Source organism: Jatropha curcas, chromosome 3, assembly GCF_041381405.1.
Source record: "Jatropha curcas cultivar XTBG-Jc1 chromosome 3, XTBG_Jcur_1.0, whole genome shotgun sequence".
In the NCBI taxonomy this organism is placed as follows: Eukaryota; Viridiplantae; Streptophyta; class Magnoliopsida; order Malpighiales; family Euphorbiaceae; genus Jatropha; species Jatropha curcas.
In genome coordinates, this window is record NC_143153.1 from 31,094,292 (window position 1) to 31,108,830 (window position 14,539).

At 31.9% G+C, this 14,539-nt stretch overlaps 2 protein-coding genes across 8 annotated transcripts; one reads left to right on the forward strand and one right to left on the reverse strand.

Annotated features, from left to right (window-relative positions):
* Window positions 1–1,809: 1,809 nt before the first annotated feature.
* Window positions 1,810–5,248, forward strand: LOC105639666 (LOB domain-containing protein 36). 5 transcript variants are annotated; one of them, XM_020681566.3, is made up of 5 exons: window positions 1,810–1,994; window positions 2,091–2,173; window positions 2,779–3,778; window positions 3,935–4,008; window positions 5,000–5,248. In XM_020681566.3, the coding sequence occupies exon 3, from the start codon at window positions 2,798–2,800 to the stop codon at window positions 3,710–3,712; it is 915 nt and encodes a 304-aa protein (XP_020537225.1). In that variant the 5' UTR covers window positions 1,810–1,994; window positions 2,091–2,173; window positions 2,779–2,797; the 3' UTR covers window positions 3,713–3,778; window positions 3,935–4,008; window positions 5,000–5,248. The 5 variants fall into 5 exon arrangements, with proteins under 5 accessions (XP_020537225.1, XP_037493870.1, XP_012079177.1 ...); XM_037637942.2 differs by having other exon boundaries at window positions 3,935–3,954; XM_012223787.4 differs by lacking the exon at window positions 3,935–4,008.
* A 1,558-nt stretch (window positions 5,249–6,806) lies between these two features.
* LOC105639665 (plasma membrane, autoregulation-binding site, misato segment II, myosin-like, tubulin/FtsZ protein) lies at window positions 6,807–11,752 on the reverse strand. 3 transcript variants are annotated; one of them, XM_012223786.4, is made up of 10 exons: window positions 11,605–11,752; window positions 11,330–11,410; window positions 11,117–11,224; window positions 10,434–10,479; window positions 10,123–10,198; window positions 9,156–9,519; window positions 8,442–8,691; window positions 7,875–8,114; window positions 7,678–7,794; window positions 6,807–7,534 (listed from the first exon to the last, which is right to left on the reverse strand). In XM_012223786.4, exons 2-10 carry the CDS (start codon window positions 11,399–11,401, stop codon window positions 7,086–7,088), a joined length of 1,722 nt encoding a protein of 573 aa, XP_012079176.1. In that variant the 5' UTR covers window positions 11,402–11,410; window positions 11,605–11,752; the 3' UTR covers window positions 6,807–7,085. The 3 variants fall into 3 exon arrangements, with proteins under 3 accessions (XP_012079176.1, XP_020537223.1, XP_020537224.1); XM_020681564.3 differs by having other exon boundaries at window positions 11,522–11,722; XM_020681565.2 differs by lacking the exons at window positions 11,330–11,410; window positions 11,605–11,752 and having other exon boundaries at window positions 9,156–9,514; window positions 11,117–11,210.
* Between the last annotated feature and the right edge of the window lie 2,787 nt (window positions 11,753–14,539).

The window sequence follows — 14,539 nt, forward strand, 5'->3', positions numbered from 1 at the left end:
AACCACCCATTGGTTTTTAAGGCTTTTTTTTTTTTTTTTCATAATAAAAAGAGGAACGGCATGCCGTGATGGCAAATTCTAAAATTAAGTATAGATTGTTTTCGAAAAATAATTTATAAAAAATATTTTTTATGAAACATATTTTATAGAAAAATATATATTTTTTGAACGTTTGGTTTTATATAAAATATTATTTAAAAGTATGTTTGATATAATATTAAAAAATTTAATTTTTCATCATATAAATAATGCATTTACATCTATTATATTATTCATGAGCAATCTATATTACTTTTTATTTTATTCTTAATCTTATTACTCTTAATTGTATTACCCTTAATTGATGGCAAAAATTATATTACTCTTAATTTTACTTTGACACATTGATACTTCAACTAATAAAATTTACATTTATTAAATATTTTAATTTCTAAGTTTATCTATTGAACGCTTTATTGTGTGATTTTAAATCGATTAAACATTATCTGATAGTTAAAACAAATATGAATATTAATCTAAAAGTTATACTAACTACCTATCAAATTAATATTTTACATATAAAAATAAAAATTTTAAAAGTTATTGTTGCTAATGTGGACAAATTTGAAATTTTGCCAAAATTCACTAATTATGATTGCAAAAAACATCACTAAATTTATATATTTAGTCAATCTCCAAAAATAAAGTAATTATTGTGGCAAACTATAATAGTCAATTCCATAACTTTGGGATATAAAATTATAAATAATTAATATTTAGCGTAAGAATATATTAAGAAAAAAATATCATATTAATTGTATTTTGATAATTTGTATAAAAGTTGAATTAAGTATAATATTATTCGACCGAGTATTCTTTTATTAAAAAAAAAAATTTATCATCCACATTTTCCTATGATGCTTAATGTATTTTATTTTTTAGTTTATATTTAATGTATTTTTGCTCAAAAGATAAGGGATAAATTTGATTAATAATTTAAATTTAAGATTCAAATTCTAATACCAATTAATTAAAACCATATTATCGCGTATAACTTTTAAAATAGCTTTTATCGTTTTGCCAAAACTCTATCTCTATTAATTATACTGTTTTTGGTAAGATAATTTTTAATTAATTTTTAACTGATGTCTTTTTTTATCATTTTAAATTAAAATGGTATAAGCTAATAGCAGTTAAAAAAATAGTTAAGAACTTCTGCAAACAGCTAATAGAAATAACTAATATTCTGAAACATAACTGTCACATAATGAAATTATAAGCACTAATAATAGTTTGGCTAAAAATACCATTCAATATTGTAAAATTTTTTTATTAACAAATGTTAGTTTAGTTGGTGAAATTAATTAACATAAAATTGGTTCAAAATATAAGAATTACAAATAGAATTTATGGAAAAAAGAAAGGTTATTTTCTGTTTTTTAGTTCAACTACTGATTTTTCTTTTTTAAAAATCCTAACCGGGAAAAAAAATTAGGTAACCTATCAAAGTCCCTCTGACGGTCTGACCCAATTGAAAGAAAAGGGCACGAAAAAAGTTCCAAACTAGTCCAAAGCAAGGGCAATTTAGGAATTAGACATTGCCAGTACAGGGACAAACAGGTAAGTCAGGAACGCATTAAATTGTAATTCAGGAGGGGCCCGCCTCTCCCTCTCGTAAAAGGCTTGAAATTTACACGCACACGCACATCGCAAAGCAAAAAGCCCCAAATTTTGATCGGACGGTTAATAGATTCCCTAATTAAATCTCAACGGTTTACATTTAACCGCTTATAAAAATGACGGTCCTGCCATGGTGATTCCTCTTCCTTGTCATTTCCGCTTTGCTTCTTTTTTTTTTTAACCGTCTCCTCTCTCTCTTTGGATTTTATTTTAGTTTTTTAATCTGAAAATTTTATAATTTCCATTTTTTTTATCGGGATCGGCGAAACTCAAAGATCGGATCGATACTTGCCGCACTTGGACCCTACACCATACAACTCTCTCTCTCTGTAAAGGTCTCCTACGCCATTTTTGTTACAGTTTAAGTTTTTCAGTTGTAACGGTGTAGTTTTCTTGTTTTCTTGACGCCTAGTGGTGTTGGTAACTTTCAGGTGCTTACATTGACGTTGAAGACGGCTACAGAGAGAGATTGATCTGAGAAAAAGAGTTTAATTCTTTGAAGTGAAAATTGAAGGTAATGACACTGAGTTGTGATTTGGATGCTTTTTTTTTTTTTCCTACTACTATTTTTCTTTTCTAGATGTGTGTACTGTAGAGCACTTGGATTAGCCTGTTTGGATATGGAGATTAAATGGATTTGTAAGATTGAGTTTTGAAAAGGAAAATGGATCTTGAAGGATTCTTTAGACCATCAGTTTCTTGCATTTCAAGGTGAGAGAAAAACTTCGAGAGAGAATCAAAAGCTTATAAGGAAACGCGTTAGTTAATGGTTATCTCCACCCAATAGTAATTAGACCACTGTTATCTTCTGCGTATGGGTCTCTATCTTTCTCTCGGATATTTTTTTAGGTTAAAATGATGATTCGTTTCCATTTTTATCTTCCTTGATACAGTTTCTTTCTTCATTTCTTTCTTTCTTAGCTTTCTTGTTACTCACTGTTTGGTTATCTGTATATTGTTTCTCGTAAAGAGCAACAAAAGAGAAAATTATTATCTTCTTTTTCCTAGAATTGGGTAAAAGAAACTTCTCTTGAATCTTTGACATCCCAACCCCTTTTTATTAATATAAAAAACAAAAGAAACTAAATTATTTGATTTTAATTTTGTTCTTGTTTGCAGGTAGTAAGAGGGAAAAGAAATGTCATCATCATCAAATTCGCCATGTGCGGCCTGCAAATTTCTCAGGCGAAAATGCACACAAGAATGTGTATTTGCACCTTATTTTCCACCGGATCAGCCTCAGAAGTTTGCCAGTGTCCATAAGGTCTTTGGTGCAAGCAACGTCGCTAAGCTTCTAAATGAGCTTAACGCAGCTCAACGTGAAGATGCCGTTAATTCACTTGCTTATGAAGCTGATGAGCGTCTTCGTGATCCCGTCTATGGCTGTGTGGGTCTAATCTCAGTTCTTCAACATCAACTAAAGCAGCTGCAAGGTGAACTTCACAGTGCCAAGAAAGAATTGTCGCAGTACATTGGTCCTGAAGCGATGGCTCCAATTCCGCAACAAATGTTTATGCCACAACACTATATGGGTAACCCTTCTTCTTCAAATGTGATGGCTCATAATATGTTTCCTATGATGGGTATTCCTAGTGGGCAATTGATGATAAGAGAGCATCCGCAACTGGCACACCAGCAACAGGCACACCAACAACCGGCACACCAGCAACCAGCACAACTTCATCAGCACCAACTGTTTGAAGCACAACATTTGACTCCCACTGTTGCAACAAGAGACCAGCAAGATTTTTTTAGAAATTTTGATCCGCAGCAGCAACAGCAAGATATTGTGAGATTTAACAGTGGATTTGACGCATCTGGTTCGGTTACCGCTACTGGATATAATCAGCTTGGTGGTGGTGCTGCTGTTTCACCTTCTCTGGCTTTGGGTACCTATGATAATCCTTATCAGATTCAACCACAAGCAGAGCACCATCATCATCAACTTCAAGCACAGCTTTTGCTTCAACCACAGCAACAGACTCAACAAACTGAACAGCAGCACCAAAGGTCTGGAAATGAAGAGGGAAGGAGTATGGGCCCATCTTGTTGAAGTCCTTGTCTAGTCTTATTACTGGTCTCTTCTTGCCAGTTCCATTGAAGGAATTTTCTGTTTTAGGTACGTTGTCTTCACTTTCTTTCTTTCTTTTTCCATTTGAGTATTTGTTTTATTTTCTAGTCAAGTGGTTTTTGCTTGTGCACGCACGTGAGGGTTTTTTATCACTTGTAGCGTTCTTGCACTCATGGATGTTTTTTATGCTCTTTTTGTAATCAGGTTGGTGTTTCATGAATAAGGTAGATATATTTCGTCAACAGTAGAAAGCCAGAATTACTCTTTTTTTTGCATAGGTTGGTTGTTAGGAGAAGTTATTATTGTCTTTTCCCTGCCAGTGATATATGATTTTCAACATTTTATGAGTAGCACCTCTGAATTTGATTTTTATGTTCCTTAATTTTTAGTCATTGAAACATTGTTTTCACATAATGTGCACAACATAATTTGTACTAAGCATGTGAGGTTTCTCTTGTTTTTTGGGTGACAGACAGGACTTGAGTATTAGAATTTGTTTGTTGTGCTAATTGAATCCATAAAATTGACTTGGGTATTAGAATTTGGTTTCCTAGTGTAATGACAATGGTAACCTTCTTGGATGGTTTCTTCCACCTAATGAAAGGCAATTTGGTTTTCCATTGAAAATGATGTTTCTTTTTATTGAATTTTTTGGTTGTATATATATGTCTATTAGCACTTGAAAAGGAGCTTTTATTTCCTTTTTTTTTTTAAAAAAAAAAAAAAAGAGCACTTGGTTGACAAAAGAAAATTAGACATTCAATTTTTAAGTCATGTCTTGAACTATTTTTTTGGGCTGTGTTTCTTTAGGTTTGCTAAGGTTGTCCTGATCATTTAACTTATATTGGTAAAGGGAAAAAGAGAAAATAAGAAAATAAAACTCAGATAGTCTTATGACAGCTTAGTTTGCTGGATTAATAATATTTCGTGATTATTGTTAAACTTTGGTTTATAACTTAGGACTAAATGTTTCATCTGCAAACTGCTTAGAAATGGATAAAGTGAGCTTGCTATCATGCTTTCATTATAGGCTCAAGAGAGCTCGCTATAATTTTTTTCAAAAAATTAAAAAAAAAAAAAAGGTTATTATTTAAAAGGAGATAATTCATTAAAGAAAATATACGAAAATATCTTAAGTAATTGATGACTTGCTGCATTTTGGTATGCTATTTTAGGGAGTTACCAAAGACTGCAAGATTTTATAAATGTTGATTACAAGAAATATTTTCTCACTATTTTTGGTTTTTTCCCCTCTTCCCTTCCTTGCAGCTCATAACTTCTGGATAGACAGTTGACACACAGAGTACATAAAATACATCGTGAGATGGAGAGAGGAAACCAATGTTTTTTGTGCCTGAAGAAGAAGAAGAAGAAAAATTATATTTTGAAATGTTAGGAACTGCATTGATTTCCCAATACAGTTTTTTTTTTTTTTTTTTTTTTTTTTTGCCTTTCCACTTCATTCGCTAGGAGATGGTTTTATTACAGAATATGTGCAAATGAGAAGTTCTTTTGAAAGCTTTTGCATTTTCCCACTCTTTACTAATTACTTTCTAAAGCTATTTGGTCAAATTTTGTGTCTTGTTTATTAATTTCTCATTTTAAAATACCTGATAGAGAAATTAACAAGCAGGTTGACTACTAATTCATATCCATCTTTTGGACTTGGCATGTGCCTTACACAATTTCGTTATTAATCATGTTTAAGAATATTTAATGTCTAATCATAGATTTCATACATGTAATTAATATTGAATGACCATGCATGTGCACTCTATATAATAATAATAATCTGATAATGTAATTAATTATCATGACGTTGATGTCATGGAGATCTATTTAACCATCATTGAAATTTGGTTGTGGAAAAGTAATACCATGTTGATGTCATATCTTTTTTCTATTTTCTTTCATAACCTTGTAATTTTTTAACCAAATTACCTATGGATATTAAACAATTAATAAGCAAAAGGAGAAAAATATATTTCTGAATGCTATCAATTTATTTATTTTTGTTTTCTTGAATAGTTAGATTTATGTCCCTAGGGCACCATCTATAATCAATAAAAAATTAAAATTTTTTTTAATAGATTATATTTGATAGTTGCGTACATCAATGTATTTAATTAAATATCGTTCTTTTCACATTTTGTACAAAACATAAAGAATGGAAGTCTTGAGGAGTAATTGTCTACGAGAGTTAATCATTAGATATCCATGTATAAAAAAATATTAATTAAATATAAATATGTTTTTAATTATTATTTTTAATAATAAATATTAAGATAATATTGTTAAATATATAAATTTAGGAGGGAGAATTGAAGTGTGATGAGATCTATCAACACGTAGACTGACCTTGTGCCATCCTGAGAAGGTAGCAAGAAAAGCAAAGGGTATAGTTAGTAGCTAGTTAGAGCTAGGTGTGATGGTTTTGAAAGCCAAGCAACCATTGAATATTATTATAATATTATTTTATTTTAAATTGGATTGCTTCTCAAAACAGACAAAAAGGAGGAATAAATACGTTATGGGAATGTCAAGTGAAGTGATAGATATTTCTTCTCTTTCTATCTCTACAACTCAGAAGAAGAGTTGTTGTGGGGTAAGCACTTATTATAATATCTCTCTCTCTCTTTCCAACTACAAATCATTTTATAACGTCTCTTCCAATCTCAAAATACAAATGGTTATAAAATGACTATTTTATTTGAAATATAATTCGTTTTAAATATTTTAAAAATAATAAATAATATTTTTTTAATATGGTCAAATTGTAAATATTTCAAACTCCTTCATCTTAGATTATGATTAATTCCTAAAAATATGGACTTGTAACAAAAAAAATATTAAATATCTGTACGGAAAATTGGGATCCTGCTGTTTTTAAATGTTGCCAATAACATGAAAATATCACTTTGACAAGATAATTAGAACAAAAACAGAAAATGACATGAATCATTTGGGATATGAAGAAGCTGATTACAAATGCTTTTGTAGTGATGCTACGTCAACACTAAAGTCCAGATGTCCTGAAAACTCCAGTTTTGTTTGTTCTAATTGATTTTTCCACGAATGAAACTATAATAAATATAGATTTTTCTTGTTTTCTTGTCTATATGATTATGAACATCTTGCAGACTGTATTTCATAACTGTTTCAATAGCAACAAATCCGGAAACGTATAGAGCTACTATAGTAACCGACATTTCGGTGCTTACCTAATAATACAGGAAATCAAGAACCCTAATAAAACTAAAATAACTCTCATAGAAATCCAAGAAAGTTATCGACTTTAAATTCAGTTTAAAATATTATAGGCTTTCGGGATGAGGATACTGAGGAAATGGCAAACTTAATCTGAGTCGGAGGAAACCTGATAACGATCATCAAGAGTTGTGACCATTTTGCTTAGGTTCTGTTCGATGTCTTCTAATTCATCCTTTGCAAAGCCCCAACTTCTCAGTAACTCGGCCCCAGGTGCCCCTCGCTCAATTCCATATCTCCGAAGATTTAATAATCTGTTCTCCAAAAATGGTAAGACAGCACTGCTGGAACGGAGTCTAGCTGCCATAGGTATGGAGTGAACATCTAGTGATCCCCTTGATGAAGAACCTGGAAGTGGGCTGCTCAAGAGCTCCCCATGCTGGCCGATCAGACTGCCAAAGATCGAAGGAAATGGCAACGGTATTGGAAGAGGGCAAGCAGCGACCGACAGATGGCAGAACTTTGGCCTTGTTAATGCATGTTTATAAGCCTCATTAACTGTGTCCATTACGTCAGAGACTGAAGCGTGGGAACCTCCTATAGAAAATAAAGTAAAATAGTAACACAAGATACATAGCTCCTCAGTATGAAAAATGTAACATGGACTTGCAAACCAACCAGTTGAAAGCAAGAAATTTCAATAATATTGGTCCAGCACATTTACAAATCATAACCAGTACCTGACCCGAGGGCTCCATGAACAGTCATGGATTCCACTGCCTGCAAATCTTCTACTTCTGCTACCTCTGGTGTCAACGAATGCAGATTCCCTAGCAAAGATTGCTCAACATGTTTTCCTGTTTTTACCATGCTAAACAATCAATCAAAACTTGTCAAAGAAAAAAGGGCCCGGGATACAAAGTTGTTTGACAGATACCTGATAGAGGAGGAGCTGGCATGGAAACGTCAAGAATGGTTGTCATATTCTGTCTATCTTGCCCACTTAACACTTGTACAAGCTCATATACATCCATAGCACCAGAAACAAGACAAGAGTCTGCAGTGGGTCCAAGTGGTTCCATCCTGAAGGGGAGACTAATAGCATGTATAGCAGAAGCATAGATTGCACTGCAGTGATAAGGCTTTTCTTCAATGCAGAGGTATGTAGAAGCTTTACCTTCAAAATCAAGGGAAGATTACCAGAAAGTAAGAGAGATATGGATAGACAAACTTAAAGAACATTGATATTAGTAAGCAAACAGGACTATGTAGTTTCATCAGCAGCACAACAACAACTAAGCCTTAGTCCCAATTTGGGGTCGGCTATATGAATCCTACGTTGCCAACTCCAATCAAATTAAACATAGGGTAAAGGATGAAGCAACCCAATTTATGGAGAATTCTTTGCATTGAAGTGAAGATGACAGGGTTTGAAAGTCAAAACATAATTGTGCACTGCATTCAGGGGAAGCATAAAAAATAATCTAAACGGAAGCAAGCTTACTTCTACTTAGAAAGGGTAAACCAACTGGCACAATCAATTTACACAAGGAAGAAAGTCTTGAAAATGATACAGAGTCGTGAATACTCCTGGAAATCTTTTGCTTCTGGCTTTCTGGGCTTATGTGACAACCAGGACCTCTCACAGAATAGAGCAGAACTGGCGTGCTAGTATATTCATCTGCAATACTCTCCAAAAAATCTGCAGCCAGAGCAGACAAACCTCCTGAGTCATCTACAATGAATTGAAAACCCTGCCAAATTCAATAAAGATTTAGCATCAAACCAAAAAGTCACATATCTATAAATTAAAATTCAGAATAAGGAATAGAATCAATATAAGTACACTGGAGGGTTGCAACTCAGAATCAAAACCCTCCACCTCTCACCATTCCTTTCTCTGACCCTCTCGAAAAATAACAAGAATTATCAGAAAGTTGTAAAAATACTTTAACAAGTCATCAATGTCAACATGCAAAAATATATACCATAAAAGAAGATCAAGGTCCCATCAAGTAATTAGCATTTTCTCCAATTGCTGTTGATATTCCATACATAATTCCTAATACTTCCACATGATAGGCAGGGAGAGTCACCAGCCAGCCCAAACTCCAAGGAGATAACAAGTAATAATCAAACACAAATGGAAAAGAAACAGCACTTTCAAGTTCATATGGCATCTTTATTGATGATTAAAATAAATTTAAAAGAAGCATACCTGAATATGGTCACACTCTTCTACAAAAAAACGAAGCCTCTCGCCTATTTCTTCGCCTCGAAAACCACTAGAGAAAATATCTCTTCCAGCTCCATAATTGTTGAATTCCTCATCATCCGTCCATAATCCACAAAATTCATATAAACTCTGTGGATGATAATGCACTTTTGAAAAGTCTGTCCAAAATTGGACACCGTTTTCCAAAGATTCAACTATATCCTGATCCCGAATTTCTCTTTGAGCATGATTACCCCCCTTGTTGATACCAGTGAGCTTCAAACTCTCCTGCTCTTCTTCATATAAACTTTGCAAGAACAAATTCTTCTTATGAGCTTCAAATGCATGAGTGGAAATGTGGCCTGTCCTGTGCATTGGTCTTGGACATTTAGTCAGTCGAGCACCCCGACAAACCACTATGACAACATGCTTGGCAATGAATAAAACTGGATAAAAAAATGTGTCTGACAGTCTAATAGACTAAAGAGGAAAAGCAAAGCTTGATTTTCAAACTTTGCTCAAAATTTTAAAGCTAAAGGACAAACTAAACCTTTTGCAGTTTTGACAAATAATGAGAAACTCATAAACCAAAATATTAAAAATAAAGATAAATAAAGCTTCAGTTGCATAAAAAAAATGAACACGATTGAGAAAAAGGAGCGGGCGGGTGTTCCAATCATCAATAATGCCTTGTTACTAGTTATAAAAAGCACCAATCAGCATTCCTTGCAGCAATTCAAATTGAACGACCACAGCCTCTGGTTAAAACATGATTTCCTTATCTTTTCTTCTATATTCATGCACATGATATTTGAAAGTAATTCAGGTTTAACATATGTAAAAGTTCATGATTCTTAGAAGTGACCCAACAGTGAGTATTAATAAAGAGCTACCATTGAAATTATCAAAAAGTATCATCTATATTCATCATTCAAGCAGCAAGTGTACAAATTGAAATCAGAAGTCTCACCACGTGGTAACTTCTGATGGTGCCGGTGAGCACTCATTATAGAGTGTACCACGTGAACTCATAGATCCAAGGGAACCTGCAATATCAGGGAGTCCAACTGATTAATTATCTACTCCATTCAAACATCGAAAATAAAAATATACCTGGCAGTACTTGTAAGCAGTAATTGAGAAAGAGAACAGGGTAGTATAAAATCTTCAACAGATGTCGTACTTTGACTATAGTTGAAATAAAACGTGCAACAAAATAGATCCACTTGACTGAAAAAAACAAAGATAGTTACTTATTAAGATTGGACGTGGACAAAGTACCTTGACTATCTATGGAAACTAGACGAGGTGTATAAGTAAGCACACCCTGAAAGTTAACCAACAAATATGTGAGCATCGGATCACTGTAGCAAGAATGCAAGTCAGTAAAGTGGCAGCAAAATAATGCACATGGCAAGAAAAAGCTTAGCAATAATTCAAAGAATATCAAGTGTCAAGAAACTAAATACATAAAGACATAGCAGGCTAATAAATTTGAAACTTATGAGCTACAAATTCAAATATTAGCAATGTATATAAACTATCTTATTTTCTTGTATGATTTGAACCCAAGGATTCTTAGCATTAAATAAGGAAAAGGGAATTTTATTCTTTAACTGCAATCTGGTTTGATTCCATATAAACAATAAAGTAAATAAACTTAAAAATTACCAAACTCTTTTTCAATAAGAGCGATGAATGATTCAAAAAAAAATATAACCGCATTAATACAACAATTGCTCAGGTCAGTGCTTGGATGTATAGAGTTTTTCCTGAACATTATACATAAATAAAATTTTATCTTTGCCGATCAAAAGAAAAAAAAAATACAGCAATGGCTTCCAAAACATAATCTCATGTTCACTAATACAAACAAAGAAACATCTAGAACTTTTTTTTATCCTAAAAAATAGTAGGCCACATTAACTTAACATAGAAAAATCTAATGGCATAAAAGTTCAGACCTGCTGAGTTTCACCATTACGGTAGAACACATCCATATTTAAATACTGATGGAGATTCTTGAAGACCAGATCACTACCAGGATCCGCGGCCAACCCAAGCAACTCATCCTTGTTATGCACAAAAAATCATCACAGACTTTATAAAAGAGAACCCAATAAACAGAAAAGAGGGCCCAATTTTAACAAATTAATGAACAAAGCATAAAGCTTTACCTGAAAGTTCCAGAAATGAGAGCCAATAAAATTTGCGAAACCTCCAACTTGAACAGTCACTATCTCCCTCATTCTTACGACCTTTAATCATAATCAGAAAATAAAAAAACTATATTTTAAACAATTCATCGTCAAAGATATGTAATTTTAAAAAATAAAAAGAAGAACGAAAAAACCAATAGTTATATTTACAAGCTTAAATAAGTGAATTCATAATATCATGGAGAGTTGACCATTTCCAGCTCCCTAATGAAAGAAAGCAATTGAATACGTACTTGGATGTACTGGTGACGGTAGAACAGAGTTTTTAGGGTTTAAGAGTTGTTTCTCGAGAAGAATTTAGAGTTTGGTAGCCGGACCTGGAGGGAAATGATCGCGAGGGAAAAAGAGTTTTCGTTTAGCCAAACGGCGAAAGGAGAGAAAAACAAATTAAACAATCTACATCAAACTACAAAGTCAGAGATGGCCATTAAACGGCATGTCGTAAATTTAAGCCCAATTAGGAATGTGCATATGCATATAGAGACCCCCTCCTTTGGTCAAATCAAACTCAAAACAAATTAAAATTTGCATTTGTCAATTTAATCCAATTTGTAATAAACATAAATAAAAAATATAGTAAGTATTATTTTTAGAATAATAAAAAATATTTTAAATTGTTAAAAAACAGAAAAAAATTTAACCAAATATACCTTTTTTTTTTTTAGCTATGTTTAGTTGGAGGCAAGTAGATAAGGAAAGTGTATAAAATGTTTGTGTTTGACTTACATTTTCAATTATACTTTCTGAGAATTAGACAATCCAATTTTTTTTACACAGGAAAAGTAATTTTCCTTAAAGCTAATTATGGACTATGGAGTAATGAACTAAATTGACATAACCCTCTTCCTCTCTAACTTGATGTGAGTTCTTCAATTCAATCAGTTCCGGTCACCGGAGACTTGTGAAGTATTAAAAAAAAAAAAAGTATTAAAGTGGGTGCCTAATGGGTTCGCGAAAAGCCTATTTCGATAGTACAAATGAGCATACAATTAATGGTGATTGGAGAATTCTAGCTAATTATATAAATAAGAAATTAGTATTTTTGTCCTTGCTTGGAATAAGTAATTCAAAATATTATGATACTCTATTAAAATTCTCAAACTTTTCAATCTTCACATTTTTTAAATGCAAGACAAACCCAATCAAATGAAATTGGTAGAATCTTTTTAGATAAATCCATGAAATATAAAAAAGCAAAATATAATGAAACCAGAGGAATTAAAAAAAATCTTGAAGTTGCCGGACAAACTTTATATGCAACAATTATGAAAGCCGCCGAGCCGGTGGTAAACAGTGATAGGTGGTAATGATTATGATAATTAATAAATTAAAAAATATGAATTTATAAAATTTGTTAATATTCATAAAATGTTTACACTCTAGAAAATGGGAAATTGTTTTTTTTTTTTTAAATAACTTAATTTTCCATTCACCAGGAAAATATTTTTTGTTCACTTATTTTCCTAAACGCCCCAAACAATGAGAAATTATAAAAAATATTTTTCTGCAAGTTATTTTATAAAAATAAATAGAGTCTAAATATTCAAAATTTAAATTCAATGCGATTATGAGGATTTTTATCTAAATATCATTTTCAGTGTGAGCACGACGACGCGTGTATAAATAAATAAATAAAAGCAAAAAGCAAAACAAAAGCATTGGCTTAGATATTTCCTAATCTTTCAAGTTCCCAAAACCTCATCTGAAACTATTCCATTGACAAATTGTATTACAAAAGCAGGCAGGAAAAATTACTGCCACTGATAGTGCCTAAAAGAAAAGGAAGTACAATTTATAATTATGTATTAATATTATTCCAAGAAGCAAACAGAGTCAGAGAATTAATTAACAAAAACAAATTAATGTTAAGTATAGAAAAGATTCGAAGCATTACTATTATTTTGATTCATTAAATGTTAAAGGGAAAATCTTGGTGTGGGCTCACCATATCCTCTCAATGAGATAGATTCATATAAACTTTTGTTATTTTATCATGAAATTGACAATTTTGTCTTTTGATTCCAATTTGTCTTTGCATGAAACCCTAGCTGTAGCCTGTAAATGGAAGTTGACAAATGCTAATTAAACTTCATTTATATTATCTAATCCTTGGATAATTTAAACAAACCCATTTAAGTTTATATATATACCTTATAGAGTTAGATTTAGGTGCATTATTCAATTCATACCTTGAGTATATAAATACTTATCCTTGACCTAAAGCCATTTTAAATATATAACAATGTTGTAATCTAGGGGACATAAGACCCTTTCATTGCATGATTAGATGCTAAAAAAACAGTAAATAGTAATTATTATTTGTAAAACAGGGAATTCTCATGTTAAACATGAGAACCTTAAACAGTTTTTTGAATGTAGTAAATCCTTAGCTATTGGGAAAATAATATGTAAACTGAACTAAAATGAGAGAAGCCTTAATTGAAAGGTTAAAAAGAAAAAGATGCAAAGGAGAAAGAAAAAAACAAAATTGAAGATGACAAGGTTTCAAGTGGTTAAGCTGTCACTATATGGATAAGATTATCAGAGAATCAATGAATAAAGAATCAAAAATCTGTGTTTATCATTGGAATGAGAGCTTCCTTTTGCATCTTATAATTAAAAAGGAATTCGGTAGAATGTTGAAGAGTTTTTTCATTATTGCTTTGAATAGTTAAAAATATCAATTAAAAAGTAATAATTATTGATCTCGAGCGAGCTCGACGAAGATATACTCCGGTGAGAAACCCAGTTCGAGCTCCGCTTGTTTACAATTTGCAGTTAGAAATTTTTTTTTTTTTTTTTTTTTTTTTGCCACTTTTAGGATGGAACTCAGTTTATTTATTAAACTAGCTCTAAACCAACAGCTTATTCTGAAAAGTTGTTTCGACCTCAATGGCATACAGAAAAGAATTGTTGAACTCTGGTTTTTGCAGTAAGGAAACATTATATCAAAAGCACAAGATCAGGAAGATATGAAACAAGAAGCCCAAAACTATCAGCAGTAATTTTCTAAGCAGGAAGCAGTTCTTCAAAAAGTTACTTACAAATTGAAGCAACTTCGACAACTTGATAGAGAATGCTGGAGCTTTTTACAATTCTTGAAGGCAATCAGATAAAACATGACTTAAAAACATGGTCAAACATACTAAAAAAAAAAAAATGAAAAAC